Source organism: Pan paniscus, chromosome 18 (assembly GCF_029289425.2).
Source record: "Pan paniscus chromosome 18, NHGRI_mPanPan1-v2.0_pri, whole genome shotgun sequence".
In the NCBI taxonomy this organism is placed as follows: domain Eukaryota; kingdom Metazoa; phylum Chordata; class Mammalia; order Primates; family Hominidae; genus Pan; species Pan paniscus.
This window is the reverse complement of record NC_073267.2, coordinates 11719196-11734321: the sequence shown is the minus strand read 5'-3', so window position 1 is coordinate 11734321 and position 15126 is coordinate 11719196. Positions and strand designations below refer to the sequence as shown.

General features: G+C 53.8%; 1 protein-coding gene across 6 annotated transcripts in view; it reads right to left on the bottom strand.

Annotated features, from left to right (window-relative positions):
• Positions 1-2627: 2627 nt before the first annotated feature.
• The window catches only part of CLEC16A (C-type lectin domain containing 16A), a 236640-nt gene continuing 224141 nt past the window's right edge, over positions 2628-15126 (bottom strand). For 4 of the 6 annotated variants that reach the window (XM_055099547.2, XM_008960366.5, XM_055099548.2 and 1 more), the window contains one exon: positions 2628-6450. In XM_055099547.2, coding sequence (XP_054955522.2) covers positions 6095-6450 — 356 coding nt within the window. In that variant the 3' untranslated portion in view covers positions 2628-6094. The other 2 variants (XM_055099550.2, XM_063598372.1) reach the window with 2 other exon arrangements.

Sequence of the window (15126 nt, the reverse complement as noted above, 5' to 3'; positions counted from 1 at the left end):
TTCCTGTTTCAGCCTCCTGAGCAGCTGGGACCACAGGCCTGGTTAATTTTTGTATTTTTAGTAGAGACGGGGTTTCACCGTGTTGGCCAGGCTGGTGTCGAACTCCTGACCTCAAGTGATCTGCCCACCTTAGCCTCCCAAAGTGCTGGGGTTATAGGCATGAGCCACCATGCCCGGCCTTTTAGCTCTTCTGATCCTATCACTGAGGAAATCTTGGTTAGGCGCCAATAGGCCTCCCCTATTAACGGCACAGGCAAGGCTGGGCCCAGAGCCTGTGGCAGGTGCTAGGACCTGGCTAAAAATTTAATGATATGGATTTGCTTGTGCTGCATTTGTTTTTATATCTTTAATTTCTGGCAAGGGTAATGGGTTGAATGGTGAGCCCTTCTAAAAAGGTATCCATGTCCTGAACCTGGTCCCTGTGAATGTGACGTTATTTGAAAATAGGGTTTTTGCAGAGGAAACGAAGGATCTTGATTAAGACCACCGTCAATCAGGGCGGGCCCTAAATCCAATGACTGCTGTCCTTTCAAGAGAAAGGAGAGGGGGATTTGACACAGACACGGGGAAGAAGGTGCTGTGGGGAGAGGCAGGGACTGGAGTGATTCACTCATGGGGCGAGGAACGCCAAGTGCCGGAGCCACCGGAGCCGGGAGACAGGCAGGAGGCCGCTTCTCCCTCTAAGCCTCCATGAGGAGCAGCCCTGCTGGCAGCTTGATTTTAGACTGGCCTGCAGAACTGTGGGAGAGTAAATATCTATTGTTTTAAGCTGCCCTGCTTGTGATCATTTGTCATGGCGGCCCCAGGAAATGAATGCCGCAGTGGTGCTGGTTTTCTGTTTCCAGCGAAAAGTCTTCCTCTTAAAAAAAAATTGAATTTAAAGGGCAAACCAAGAGTCAAGGAAGCAAAGCCAGGTGTGGTGGCACTTGCCTGTAGGCCCAGCTACTCAGGAGACGGAGTTGGGAGGATTGCTTGAGTCTGGGAGATCTAGGCTGCAGCGAGCTGGGACCGCACCAGTGCACTCCGGCCTGAGCAACATAGCAAGACCCCGTCTCAAAAAAAAAAAAAAAAAAAAAAGGCAAGGAAGCGACAGTGGAGGTGACAGGCAGGCGGCAGGCGTGTGTTCAAGGGGCACTTGCTGCCCTCTGGGAGGAAGTCAGACAGCCAGGCAGTGTCAGGACTGCAGGGACCTGCAGAGCAGTCTGGGCCCCAAGGCAAGCGCACGGCCGGGGAGCCCAGGTGGCTGGTCTCTAAGTGGGGCAGGTAGACCCAGGGCTGGAGCAGGGCCAGCAGCCCTGGGGCCTGTGGAGGGAAGGGAAGCTTCACACTGCCCATCGGGCAGCCTTAAGTGAATCCCCAGGAAGCCCCTTCACCCCATGGGTGATTCAGAACCAACTTTCCTTTGGAGAACAGCTCTTTAGACGTTAAGGGTTTTTTCCCAACGCCATGAAGTGCCACAGAGCAGCAGGACGTGGGGGAAGGGGGTTTCCAGCAGCTGGCTGGCCGGCAATCGGTCTTCCCCTAGAGGTCACCCGCAGGCAGGACACTACCACCTGCCCTTGCTGGCCCTGCCCTCCGGCTAGAGTCAGGACGCTCTGGGCCTGTTGGGCATAATCACTGGACCCTGCGAGGCTTCGCTTCATGGCTACCGAGTGGAACCCTCCCGAGGCCCTGGGGAAAACACTGACAGCAGCTGGTATATGCAGGTCACTGCCAACCGCAGAGCAGGGGATATACAGACATGCTCTGGGGGCACCACAGACGTGGCCCCAGCCTCTCAACCAGCCCCAGGCGACCCCTGGGTTTGAACCTGGGCTGGGAATGGAAGGAGGGAGGAGCTGTCACCCAGCGGGTCTCAGACATGTAAATGCCCACGAGGCCTGAGACCCGGGTGAGGCGGGGGCATGGGAGGGCAGCTCTGCCCTGGGCAGTGGCTTCCTCCTTCTGTTGGCGTAACCCCAACCCTTGGCATGTGGTGGGGGAAGGGGGTTCCTTGTTCATTCTTTCTCCACTCAACTTGGTTATCCTCTCAAGACCCAGAAGTTTCCTGCCGTTTCTGGGTAGGGTTTAAGCTGGATGGTGAGATTTTGAGGACCTGTGATCCCGTTTCCAGGGATTTCAGGGTTTCACGCTGGTGGACATTGGTGTTTCCAAGTCATGTCCACCCCCGCACTTCACCTCTGTCCTCGGTGGGGAGCCTTCCTGCTTCCCTCGGCCCGGCCTGGCAACAATGAGGCTGCTTGCTATGCTTGTCCTGCGAGGTAGGGCTTGGCTGTCCCACTCCACAGATGCAGAGCCTGAGGCTTGGATGGGCAGCCACCTGCCCAACAGGGAAAAGATGCAGAATGAGGACCACGCTCCCTGTACCCGGCAGGGGTAGGGCGGGGACACTTCCTGATGGTGCCAACTGCCCCTTAGCAGTTATTCCCGGGTTGTATGAGCCCCGACAACCTCTTAGGAACCTGGGGATGGGAGGGAACCTGGTGTGGGGAGGAGGGAGAGGGAGGGGCTCCAGCCACCACACCCCTGCCAAGCAGCTGCACCGGGATGAGGGGTCATTGGCTGGGAACCTTCCCCTGTGCCAGGCCACGGCCTCCTGCCACAGCCCCCAGGAGCAGCACGCTACATTCTTGGTAACTTTTTTTCTCTTTTATTGCCAAGTTTAAATTTACAAGGAAGTTCCAGTTTTCATTTCCACCCTCGTGTTCAGTACTCACGAAGCATGAGTCATGCTGGCGAAAGCAGGTACTTCCCTAGAGCGGTCCCGAGGCTCAGAGGCATCGAGGTTTTCTAACCCTCGGTTCTCACTGGGACAAAAATTATTTACATATTTTTAGCTCAAGGAAACATAAGGAACTCGTACAGTGTAGGCCCAATATCAAGATGACTACATTAAATGCTTCAGATTTATTTATTGCATCTAGACAAGAAGATCAAAATCAGTTCACCCCATGCCTTTTTTAAAAACAGTGCATCTCAGAGACCTTAGAGGAATCTAGCGCGTCTGGCAGGGCTGCGCTTCTTCACCTGCCCCTTAGGTTGCTTGTGAACGCAAGTGTCTGGGTTGTGGGAGGCTGCCAAGGCTCTGGGAGAGGGACTGGGCTGGGACAGCGGCAGAGGAGGGGCTGCTCACGGAGGCCCCTCCTCCCAATCCCACGCAATGGTGAAGGCTGGCCCTTCCTGCCTGGGGGAGCGCCTCAGCTGGCCCCATCTGACCTGCTGGGACAGGTACCTTGCACGTCCAGAAAGGGACGAGCACACCTCCACAACAACATTCAAAGCCAAGGTTTGGGAGTTCCTGTGGCCAGCCCTGCTCCCTGACTTGGCAAACCCAGCCGGAGGTGCACAGGGGAAGGGTGGACCAGGGCCTGGGCCATAACTCTAAGTGCTCTCTGCAGGGACTTGGGGGGCGGGCCGGATGGGTCTGTGGGGGCTGACCTCAGACCTCTGAGGCTATGACCTGAGTGTCAGAAGCCACAGCCCCCACTGTGGGCCTTCCCACACTCCTGGCTCTTCCTCTGGATGCCCGGGACCCAGCGTGTCCTGTCTGGACTGGCCTGTCTGGGAGCTCCTGAAGACATAGCTGTGCCCACTGCTGCTGAGACCTGGGTGAGGTGGGGTCCTTTGAAGCCAAAATGGCTGGTGGCCTCCAATGGGCTCCCAGACCTCCTTACATAAGCAAAGCCTCTGGGAGCCCTGGTTATAGGAAATCCTCACCCCACACACCTTGAGGTGTCCCCCAGAGGCAAGTCGCCAGCCCCAGCTGAAAGAGGCCCCTGAGAGTGACCCTGCAAGCCCACATGGGGACTGCCCTTTTCTTGGCCAGGGATGCAGGGTAGAAGCCCTGCCCTGAGCAGTGTCGTTTATCCTCCGCTGGTCCTCCCGGTCACCTTTTATCCTCTGCTGGTCCTCCCGGGCATGCTGTCCAGCCCTGACCAAGACCTCTCTCCTTCAGTGCTCAGTGGTTACAAGGCCAGTTGGAGCCCAGAGACTTCTGACAGCAGGCTGGTGGCCCACCCGTGTGGCATGGAGTGAGCTGCAGGCTGTTCCTCCTGGTCACGCCTTGGGGTGGGGCAGCCACTTGCCTTCTCTAGTTTCTGCTGCCCCACAGACAGAGTCATTTCAAAACCAGAAGTGCATGTCTCAGGGGCTAGCCAGCTCCAGCCAGGGCCAGCTTGATCCTCTCTACCCCTCTTGCTCTTAAAAAATTAAGCAACACACAGGCTGCCTGCTGGGTGTGGCGTGTCCCGTCTCCTGATGCTGTGGTCCTTCTCTCCATGATGGTCTTCCCCCAGCCCTACCCTGCCTTCCTTCTCTTCCAGGGATTCTGCAGATGGCCATGGTGGTCATGGTTTGTCCTTCCTTTGGGTTTCTGCCCATGTGGCCCCCTTTCTGAGCTGTGCCTTTTCTCTATGGAAGCAAAGGTCCTTGTACCTGTAGCCATGAAGGCTGGGTGGGCACAGCTACCCAGAGGGCTTCTAAGGACTGAGGCCTGTCGCCATGGGCGCCACTCCCCCTCCTAGGCAGGACTGTGTTTCCTTCATGAGGTTGAAAACTGCCCTCGGCAGGCCTTGCGGGGACAGCTGGCTTGGCCGAGGAGACAGAGACTATGTTCTTCTAAAATGCAGGTGGCAAAAGATCTCAGCGCGGCTCCCAAGACTACCCTATGGCCAGGCTCCGGCGGATACCTAACGCCCCTGGTGGGCACATCTGCTGGCAGGTCTGGAGGAAAGTTGTGGAAGGTCTCACCAGTGACCAGAGAGGTGAGGGGCCGCTGGCCCTGGTGGACTTGGGGAGGGTGGATCACGGCCTGGGCTGTGAGTGCTGTGTCCGGCTCACGAGCTGGCCGAGTAGAAAGGAACATCTTGGGGGCAGTGTCTGATGCATCTGGGTCCTTGCTTGTACACACCCAGCCCGAATGGGGAAGGGAACCATGGGGTTTCCATTTTCAGACCAGCAGCAGTAGCAGAGGGAGAGTGACAGACTCAGAGCTCTGGGGACACCATGCCCTTGCAGCTGGAGGGGAACTGGCTCTGGGCCATCTCTCGGCACATATGGGCACACACAGTCGAGGGCAGGTGACGTAGAGGGTGTCTTCCTTTGATTTCCATCATGGCCACAGGGTCGGGAGTCTTCACGGTCCCAAGTGGTTCCTTCTTAGAGATGGTAACACTGAAGAAGGTGCTGGAAGCTGTCTCTGTTTGGTTTTGGTGAAGAGAAATGAGGAAGCGTCCTGAGTGGGGAGCTGGCTACATTCCTCCTTTTCCTGGAGAAATCTTTCCATGATGGGAGGCCTCTCGGCTGCTATGGCAGAAAACCATTCAGCCCTCTCAGCTCTGTGTGTACCTGAGAATACATGTATCTCCCTTGTTTTTGTTTAAAAAATAATCTAAACTTTCCAGGAAGGTACTTCATTATTCCACAGGCTTGCAGAGTTAGTGAGTAACAAAGAATCACTTAAATAAATGGAAAAAGCCACACTAAGAACTCTAAAACAAAATATCAGGACAGGTCCAGTGAAAATGATCATGAAATCTTAACTGTATTATTACACTTTTCACATGACATCAAACCTTAGTGTTGATGTTTTTGGACTTCTTTTAAATAGAAGTTTTAAAAATAAATGTTCACCTGCTGCCAAAAGCGGAAATAAATATCCAAAGGAGATGTTTATCTAAGTCTGCTTTTCTACAAATTTCTACGTACAGTGACCTGGTCCAATTCTTCTGTGCACACTGGGGCTGGTGACAGAGGAGCCATATGACAGAGGAAGAAAGAGGTGCCGGTGGGTCCTGCCACCCGGGGCTCAGAGACACGGAGCCCAGGCAGCTCCCTGAGTGGCCGGTGCAGTCATCTGCATTCGCCGCGGTGTCTCCGCTGGTCCCAGCCTGCACGTGAAGAGATGCAAAGTGAAAAAGGAATTCAAGGACAACATGGGGCTTCTTCCCATTCAAGGGAGCGCAGGGATAGGTGGTTGAGATGGCTGCTGGGGGCCGCAGAGAATGGTGGGTGCTCCCAATGTGTCTTGCCAGTCAGCGGCACTGGGGTCCCTACCAGCGGGGCCACACACACAAAGGGAGGCCCCGGCACTGACTCAGTCCTCAGCGGTGCCCACAGGCTCATCACATGCAGCCTCTTCGCCCACGGGCTCTGTGCAGGCGGCAGCCGGCGTGGACAGCGGGGGCATGCCGGTGAGGCTGCGGAGGCTGTGGGGGTCAACTGGGGGGACAAGGGTCAGCGATTCGACGCTCAGCGTGTCAGCCGTGTCCTCGCAGAGCAGGGAAATGGTGGGCTGCCGGGCAGGGACGAGGCTGGGGGACAGGCTGGCTGTCTCCACGGCTGCGCTCCTGGCCACGTTCTTGCTGGGCTTGGAGTCTGCTTCCGTTTCGTTGACGATTACCAACTGGTCAGGAAGGTGAGGCTTAGGCAGTTCTGGAGTCATGGGGGCATCTGGATTGGGGGAGAAAAACCAGAAACACACTGAGCCCTTGAGACACCCCGTCGCACTGCGCCCTGTGCTCCCATCCTGAACCGCGGCCCTGGTGAGCTAGGTGGGAGGTGGCTGGCTGGCGTGAGGGCTCAGCGTGGCTCCACTCACTCCTTTTGGGGACACAGAACCTGCAAAATCCAGTCTGACTTTGGCCTGGGGAAAATGCAGCAGGGCCTAGGATTACCCTGACTTGTGATATGAGGGGAAAATTCAGGGCCTGTGCAAAATCAGCATGTGGCTTATGAAAGCACAGTTCCTGGGTGCAGAGACCCAGCTGACAGGCTTTATGTGTGGGCAAATCTCAGGCCTGCCTGATGATAAATACTTGTTTAGGAAGTAAATGGGCTTGGGTGTGCTCGTAATATCAGGCCATTTCCAGAGTATACATTTGATGACATTTACCCAAGAGGGAACCCACTGCAATATTAAAAAAAAAAAAAAAAGGAAATTCTGTAGAACTTTTCAGCTTGCAAAACCAAAACAAAACCTTGGCCTGTCTCCTCCTCCTCCTCAAAGTGCTGAGCCAGCACCCACCAAGGGGCTGCTGTGGTTACTCAGGCCATTACTGTCCCGAGCTTCCCGGCAGGGGCCACTGAGAAACCACGCCAGGACGAAGGCAGGTGAGGTTCCACCCAACGCAGTTATTCTTGGAGCAGCAATTTCTTTCCTTGGTGCTTTTTTTTTTTTTTCTTTTGGCGGAGTCTCACTCTGCTGCCCAGGCTGGAGTGCAGTGGCATGATCTTGGCTCACTGCAACTTCCACCTCCTGGGGTCAAGTGATTCTCGTGCCTCAGCCTCCCGAGTAGCTGTGATTACAGGCATCTGCCACCACATCCGGCTAATTTTTGTATTTTTGTAGAGATGAGGTTTCACCATGTTGGCCAGGCTGGTTTCAAACTCCTGACCTCAAGTGATCCGCCCGCCTCGGCCTCCCAAAGTGCTGGGATTACAGGCATGAGCCACCGTGCCCGGCCCTTTTCAAAATCCTACAGACACATGCTGGCCCATTTGCCTTCCAGTGATGAGCCTGCCTGAACAGAAACACCAGATGCAGCTGGAATTCATTGTGGAAAACATCTTCCAGCACTTCAGATGCTGGGTGTTTAAAAACATTGAGAAGAAGACAGTGGGCAACCTGCTTGGAGGCAAATTCTCATTTGCACAGAGCTGGGGGTCCCCAAGCCATGGCGGGAGGTGCTGACGATGCTATATCGAGCTAAGAGTCTGACAGCAGCCTGGGACCCAGGAAGCATGGTAGAATTTTTTTTTGTTCAACGTGATTCCAGTTTAGTTTTTTATTTTCTCTTTTAAGTCAGGCCAAAATAAAACAGAAGAGCAAATGGAACGTAAAGCAAAATAATGGAAAAACAAAGAACGAAATAAAAGCAGGCAGCATATAGAAAGGGAAGAGGGAGAGGAAGAGAGCTCCCATCACAGAGCGAAAGCACGAGAGACAGACTGGATTTCAAAGCACACACCGGCATTTCTTCCCACAAGACTCTGGGCAAGATGAACTCTAAAAGGTCACAATTCATTTCATTTGTTTTTTTGAGACAGGGTCTCACTCTGTCACCCAGGCTGGAGTGCAGTGGCATGATCATAGCTCACTGCAGCCTCAACCTTCTGGACTCAAGTGATCCTCCTGCTTCGGCCTCCTGAGTAGCTGGGACTACAGGCCCGTGTCACCACACCTGGCTAATTTTTAAAGTTTTTTGTAGAGATGGGGTCTCATTACGTTGCCCGGGCTGGTATGGAACTCCTGGGCTCAAGCAATCCTTCTGCTTTGGCCTCTTAAAGTGCTGGGATGTGCACAGGTGTGAACCACCGTGCCCAGCCCAATTAATTTCTTCCTAATGCCTTTTTTAAAAGAGAGAGAGAGAGAGAGATCTAGAGGAAACCATTGCATGAGGCTTTGGTCCTCGCTCTGGGAGGGTGGCAATGGGCATCGGTGAACACTAGTGGAAAAAGTGATTTGAGGTGTGATCTGAGCCCAGAAATGCTGAGTAAACACTACATGCGAATTCTGGTTTCTTTGAATTTCAACTGATTTGCTCCATTCAGTAAGGATGGCTTGTGGTGCTGGGCTGGTTTCAGCTCAGGCGTGCACCCTGACCTAGCACGATCTGCATGCTGTTCCTCAGAACCTGTGGTTCCCTGAGCAGTGCTCACCTGCTCTGGTGGCCTCTGCCCTTGCTTCGAATGGGCATGAGCAGACCTGTGACAAACTCACACACATGTGGATCCACACATAAATTTTGCTGCTGAGGAGGCAGTTTAGAAATGACTAATTCCCCAAATGGCACTGTCCTACCATCTGGAGACAAAGTAGCCAAGCGTTTCCTTCACGTTTTCTTAAAATTTCGATGTAAGTGTTTTCTCTCTTTGCTCAAGTCTGCATTTGCATGCAGATATTCAAAGAAGCTGGCCAACTTCGTTCCCTGCTCCTTAATGGGGTGTTTGGTTATGAGAATAATCAGGGATGTGGAAACCTTGTAGGCAAATATATCAAAAAGAGCAAACCAACTAACAATAGCATGCGCACAGAACTGATTTCTTCTTCAGGAAAAGGACCAACAATTTTTATTAAAAGGGTTGGTTGCCCCGCTAAAAGTAGCCTCTTTTTAAATAGGGAAAAAATAACCTCTTCTTACCCATCACCTATGACATGGCCTTGTTGTTGTTTAAGAACTGCTTCCTGAACTTGATCTACAAGGGTATCCAACCAAGGCAGGTGAAAAAGGAGAACTCTGCCAGGTTTTCACTGAGGGGAAAATTACCCAGTGAGGACACTTTTTTCTAGTCAAGTGCTGAGCTGCAAAAGTTACTGGTGAAGCCTTGGCTTCATGCCTGCTGGTGTTTTTGAACTCTAGGGCCACAAGTTGAGGCCAGGCTCAGGAAATGAGGGATTTGGAGAAAAGTCTGACTTCCTGGCCACGGGCTGGGGAGACAGAGCCGAGGGGGTAATGGGACATTCAGGAAGGCCACGTTTCCATAAGCAGCGGACAGACATCCCGTGGCTGTGGCCAGTGAGGACACCAAGGCAGCAGGTCCCCCATGTGCCTGGCCAGCACCTCAGAAACTGATCTGCAGGCCTAGGGTGGGGCCTTAACACATCCTTGTCAAGCAAATGGTGACTTCCAGCAAAAACTTGGATTTGTTGTGCTGGGCTGGGAAAAGGTGGGGCTGAGTGTTGTGGGGAAGAAAAGGATGGTACCTGTAGAGCAAGTGGAGGGCAAAGCTCAGAGAAAATAGGATTTCAACACAAATGAAGGCAAACGCTCCCAGCAGACAAGTGCAATGGCCAATGGAGAAAAGCGCATCAGAAACCAGAGAAGAAGCGTCATAGGGGAGGCAGCAGGGATGGCCCCGACAGCGAGCCAGGCTGCTGGGTGGTGGCCCATGGACCAGCCTCACCGCTGTGTGGGTGCCACTCAGAAAGGGAGATGGTGGGGCCACATCCATCCATGTGTCTATGAGGGAAATGGCTCTTGGCTTCCGGTCAAAACAGGACTGAATTTGCCACTTATCTTAGAGCAAGACTAGGGGAAGAAAGGAAAAAAGAAATGAGGAGACTTCTTGGTTGCTTTCTACAAATTCTCACTTTGCCAGCCAACTGCCGCCCAACCCCCATGGCCTAAACTGGGGGGACCCCTGGGGGACTTGGCAGGAGCATCTGCTTCTGGCCCGGGCCGAGCCTGACACTGGTGCACACGTCACAGAGAAGGACAGCGTTTCCAGGCTGTACAGGTCTGGCTCAGAAGGACCGTCGCGAAGGTGAAGGACCGTCGCGAAGGTCAAGGGCCGAGGATCTGGTCTTCACATGAGGTGAGGCCAGACAGGGAGCAGGGAGAACCAGCTTTGGGGGAAAATGGGGAAGTGCCGCCTTGGCAAATGGCTCTGTGCTCAGGCCCAGCTTGGCCCACCTTGCCAGCGCGGACCCTGCCGACTGTGGAAACGCAGCGTGGCGAGTGGACGTCGCGGCCCGAGCGGCTCACAGGGGAGACCTGCCTGAATTGACTGTGCGTGAGGTGCCGTGGCAGCTGCCGTTCGGAGCACTAAACCCAGTGGCCGCCATGACTGTCGGCCTCCGACAGGCTGAACACTCGCCGGCGTCCTTTCCTGCCACTCCTGACTAGAGGGAAAACACAGCGACAGATCATAGAAAGCCTTTAACAATGGGACGGCAGAGGCGACATGGAGGGGACACAGAGCAGCAGCGGACGCTGAGCACTGACGAGGGGCGAGGGTCGTGGGGCAGTGCCCAGCATGGGCTTGTGGCCACCGGTGCATGGGGCGCTGGCCCCCCATGCAGAGAAGACACCCCCCATGCAACCCCCAGGATGAGGCAGGGTCGGGATCGCTCAGAACCAAATTGTTCACTCGTGCAACTTAAACAGGTTAGGGGCAGAGAAGGTGGAGTCCTGTTGGAAAGGAAAGATGGGTTCATCCGCAACATCTGGTCTTGGTCGGAAGCCTCAGGGGACGGAAGAACAGAATCACCTGTCAGTTTCAGACGTGGCCCAGGAGTCAGGATACGAAAACCCGGCATCCTCAGGACAGTGTGAGGAGGGCAGGGTGTGTGGCTGGAGGACTGGCATCAAACCAGCTAAGTGAATCAAGCAGATTTCTGACCCCAAGTGAGGAGGTTCTTGGTGTCACACGCTGACGCCAACAGCACAGCTCCGAGTCCTGAGAAAGCTCAGATGCTCGAGGCGCTCCATGAGCCTCTCCACGAGCCTCTCCCTCAGCCACCTAACTGGGCAGCGACTTGGTGACCCACGCCTTTGAAAATCAAGACTGAACCACAGCAGGAGAGCGGAGACCAGGTGCCAGGTGGCCGAGTGGGGCTTCTAATTGGCTGAAATAAAAACGTCGGGAGCATCTCACTGCGGAGGGAGAAACCACACTCTCGGAGATGAAGGCGGGTGAGCACACAGCTTGAATGTGACGCCATAGAGCACTACAGTGTGAAGGTCCTTAGATGCCACTGGACTATACACTGAAAAACGGCGAAAATGGTAAAGTTTATGTTACCCGTATGTTACCACAATAAAAAAGGATGATGCCACAGAGAAAACTGAGAAAAGGGACGATATCTTACTTGGGGTTTCTGTCCTTAAAACTCCAGCGGGACAGTGGTGACCGAGTTGAGTGGCATGTGGGTGCGTTTCAGGTCATCTGACTCTCAGTTGGCCCAAATGGGAGGTGTGGTGGGGTGAAGGGGGTTCTCTTGGACACAGGCACAGGGGTGGGTCCAGATGGGAGGGAAGCCGGGGAAGCTCCCTGCACTGGGCCGTCAACAGCAGCCAGACCCGTCTGTCTTTCTATAAAACCTCAGGGGACAATCGAGGTGGCCATGACTCATAACCCAATGTGGTTTTGTTTGTTTGTTTGTTTTGAGACAGAGTCCCGCTCTGTTGCCCAGGCTGGAGTACAGTGGCATGATCTCGGCTCACTGCAACCTCTGCCTCCCGGGTTCAAGTAATTCTTCTGCCTCAGCCTCCCGAGTAGCTGGGATTACAGACGCCTACCACCACGCCTGGCTAATTTTTGTATTTTTAGTAGAGATGGGGGTTCACCATGTTGGCCAGGCTGGTCTCGAACTCCTGACCTCACATGATCCACCCGCCTCAGCCTCCCAAAGTGCTGGAATTACAGGCATGAGCCACTGCACTCGGCCGTTTTTGTTTTTTAAAAATGAATGTTTAATTACACCTACTATGTGCTCCCCCAAATTAAAAATAAATAAATAAGCAGGCTGACATTCACGCTGTCCTCATTTTTGAACAAACAGTTTTCTGTCTTCCCCAAGGTAGTTCACTTGGAATGTATGTGAACTCCAACTAATCTGGAGCTCAGAGGTGTGAGTGGGCTATTTAAGGAACTCACTGTAGGTCAGAGTTCTTATCTGAGGAGATGGTTTTCCTATCGGCATCTCACTCAGAGAGTGTGAGTGTGTGTATGTGACTGTGTGCATCTATGTGTGAGTGTGTATGTGTAGGTGTAGGTATGTGTGTGTGACCACGTACATACATTTGTATGTGTGTGACTATATGAGTGTGTGCATGTATGTGAATGTAGCTGTGTATTTATGTGAGTGTGACTAAGTCCATTTGTATATGTGTGACTGTGTGAGCATGTGCAGTGGCATGTGTGACTGTGTATGTGTGTGTGACTATGTATGCACATTTGTATATGTGAGCATGTGCAGTGGCATGTGTGTGACTGTGCATGTATGTGTGTGTGGGAGTGTGACTATGCATGCACATTTGTAAGTGTGAGTGTGTATATGCCCTGGTATGTGTGTGATTGTGTATGTGTGGGAGTGTGACTATGCATGCACACTTGTATGTGTGTACTGGTGTGTGTGACTATGTATGCACATTTGTATGTGTGAGTGCGTATGTGCCCTGGCATGTGTGTGACTGTATGTGTGGGAGTGGGACTATGCATGCACATTTGTATGTGTGGCTGCATAAGCACATTGGCATGTGTGACTGTGTGTGTGCAGAAGAGTCACTGTGTGGGTGCACAGTGGTATACCAGAAGATATTTCTAACGTTTTCCTGTGGCCCCACATGTGGTTCTAAAATTGGGTCTTTTTTCACTTTCCCGCTGTATATTCTTTGCAAGTTCAGCTTCTCAAAACCATAAAATGTTTAAGGGGAAAAAATGCTGATTCCAACCCTGCAATTTTCTCACTAGGGGCTGGCTGAGGCCTGCCAGGATAGCTCTGCTGGATGTGTGGGTGACAAGATGCCTGGCTCCTGGACACTTCGTGGGGAGGGTGTCGGGCTCTCCCCGCAGAGCACTGGAGGATCTCACCACACTTCTCAAAAGGACTGGCCATTAAAGTGCCCTGGGGCACAGTTGCTCGGGTCATCAGGGAGTTCAGTGTTGACTCTCCCTTTGGTCTGGGGCCAGCACTGAAAGAGCCACTCCAGGGCACCCATAGCTCTGCCTCTGGCGTGTGAAGGAGGCTCAGAGGCAGGTGCTGCACACGGAGGGAGCCTCCGGGTGACCAGGGAGTCAGTGACCCCTCGGGGCTGTCCCCTTCCCCCTTCCGGCTGAGAGGCCCTCACCTGTACTGGGCCTGAAGCTACCGCTGGGCTATAGGCCGCGGCCCTGATGGGCATGGGGAATGTTCCTCAAAAGTGTCCTCCCACCGCCCACGGCCCGTCTGCATTTGGGAAGACAGAATGTACAGGCAGACCCCAGGGAGATGGGCAAAAGGAATCCACTGGTCTCTAGGAGATGTGGTTTGGGACCCTGGTGGCCTCATGTGAGACCCAAAGGCCACCTTCCTCATGGACCAGGGCCTCGCCAACCCCTCATCCCCCGGCTGTCATCTCCAGCGATGCCACCTCTGGGAGCCTCCCGCACTGTTCTGCATCGGCTGTCAGAACCTGCTGCACCTTTCCTTTGTCACAGTTTGTAACTGCACATGCCTCTGGATGGCCACCTGATAGGCCTCAGCCACCCCGCCTGCCTGCAAGATCATGCTTTTTGCCACATTGTACCCGAATGCTGTGCACAGTAGGGACTTATCCTAATCCTGCTTGCTTAGAAAACAATAATTCACTGAGACAGGGAGTGGGGTGCCCAAACCCAGGGAAGATAAGATGCAGGGAGATGAGCCACTAAGAGGTTGGAAGGCCACGTGTGGGCTGGGCGGGTGGAGAGATCTCTTGGATCAGGTCTCAAGTCCACAAAACCAAGAGGACAGCCTGAGCCTAAATCCTGGGAGCCAGGCTGAGGTCCCCACGGGAAGGTGAGGACGTGTTTGGGATAAATGTGGAGAGTTTTCAAACTCAGGCAGGAAATCTAAGGTCCCCTGAGCTGGACGCAGGGTGGAGGCGGAAAACCCAATTGAGCATCAGCTGGTTTCACTGCCTCATGTGGGATGAACCCACGTGGACTCCCTGGGGTCCACTTTGCTGCTGATTTTAGGAAAGCACCAGGCCTTCCTCCCCCAGGGGTTCACACCACCCAGCCTTCTGCTGGCTGGGGTTGTACATGTTAGCAGGCCTTCACGAGTGGGGCCGTGACTTTTCACTTGGGCCCTAGAGCAGCCATGCACGTTGGAAGGAGAAACATACTTCATGGGCTGCCTCCAACCAGGATCCAGATCGGGGCCCAGGTCTCTGCGACACCCTGGAGGTGCCTGAGACAGTCTTGGAAACCGCATCGGATATTCTGCTGGCATGGGCTTTAGGGCTGCCAAGGCTAGGCTTCAGATCCTGGCTCCTCTGCTGGCTAGCTGCATCCTCTGGGCCAAGTTGCACAGCCTTTCTGGGCCCCTGTGTTTTCTACTGTGCAGTGTGAGGCGGAGTGTGGCAGGATTCAACAAGGGGACATCTGTGAAGTGCCTATAAGCATGGTGTCTGGCACAGGTGGGCTCAATTTCAGGAGGAGTGTCTACTGGGACGCCACACAGCAGGTGCACACTGAGAAGGCCCTGCCATGGCTACAGCAGGAGCCTACGCTGATTGGTGGGTGCCTGGGCCACACCAACTGTCAAAACAGCATGAAGGTCACTCCCAGCTTTTAACAACATCCTTGAACAATTCAAGTGTTCAAAACCGTGGGCTAGAGCTATGGAAAACTGGGCCTGTCTCATCACTTGGGGGATGGCAT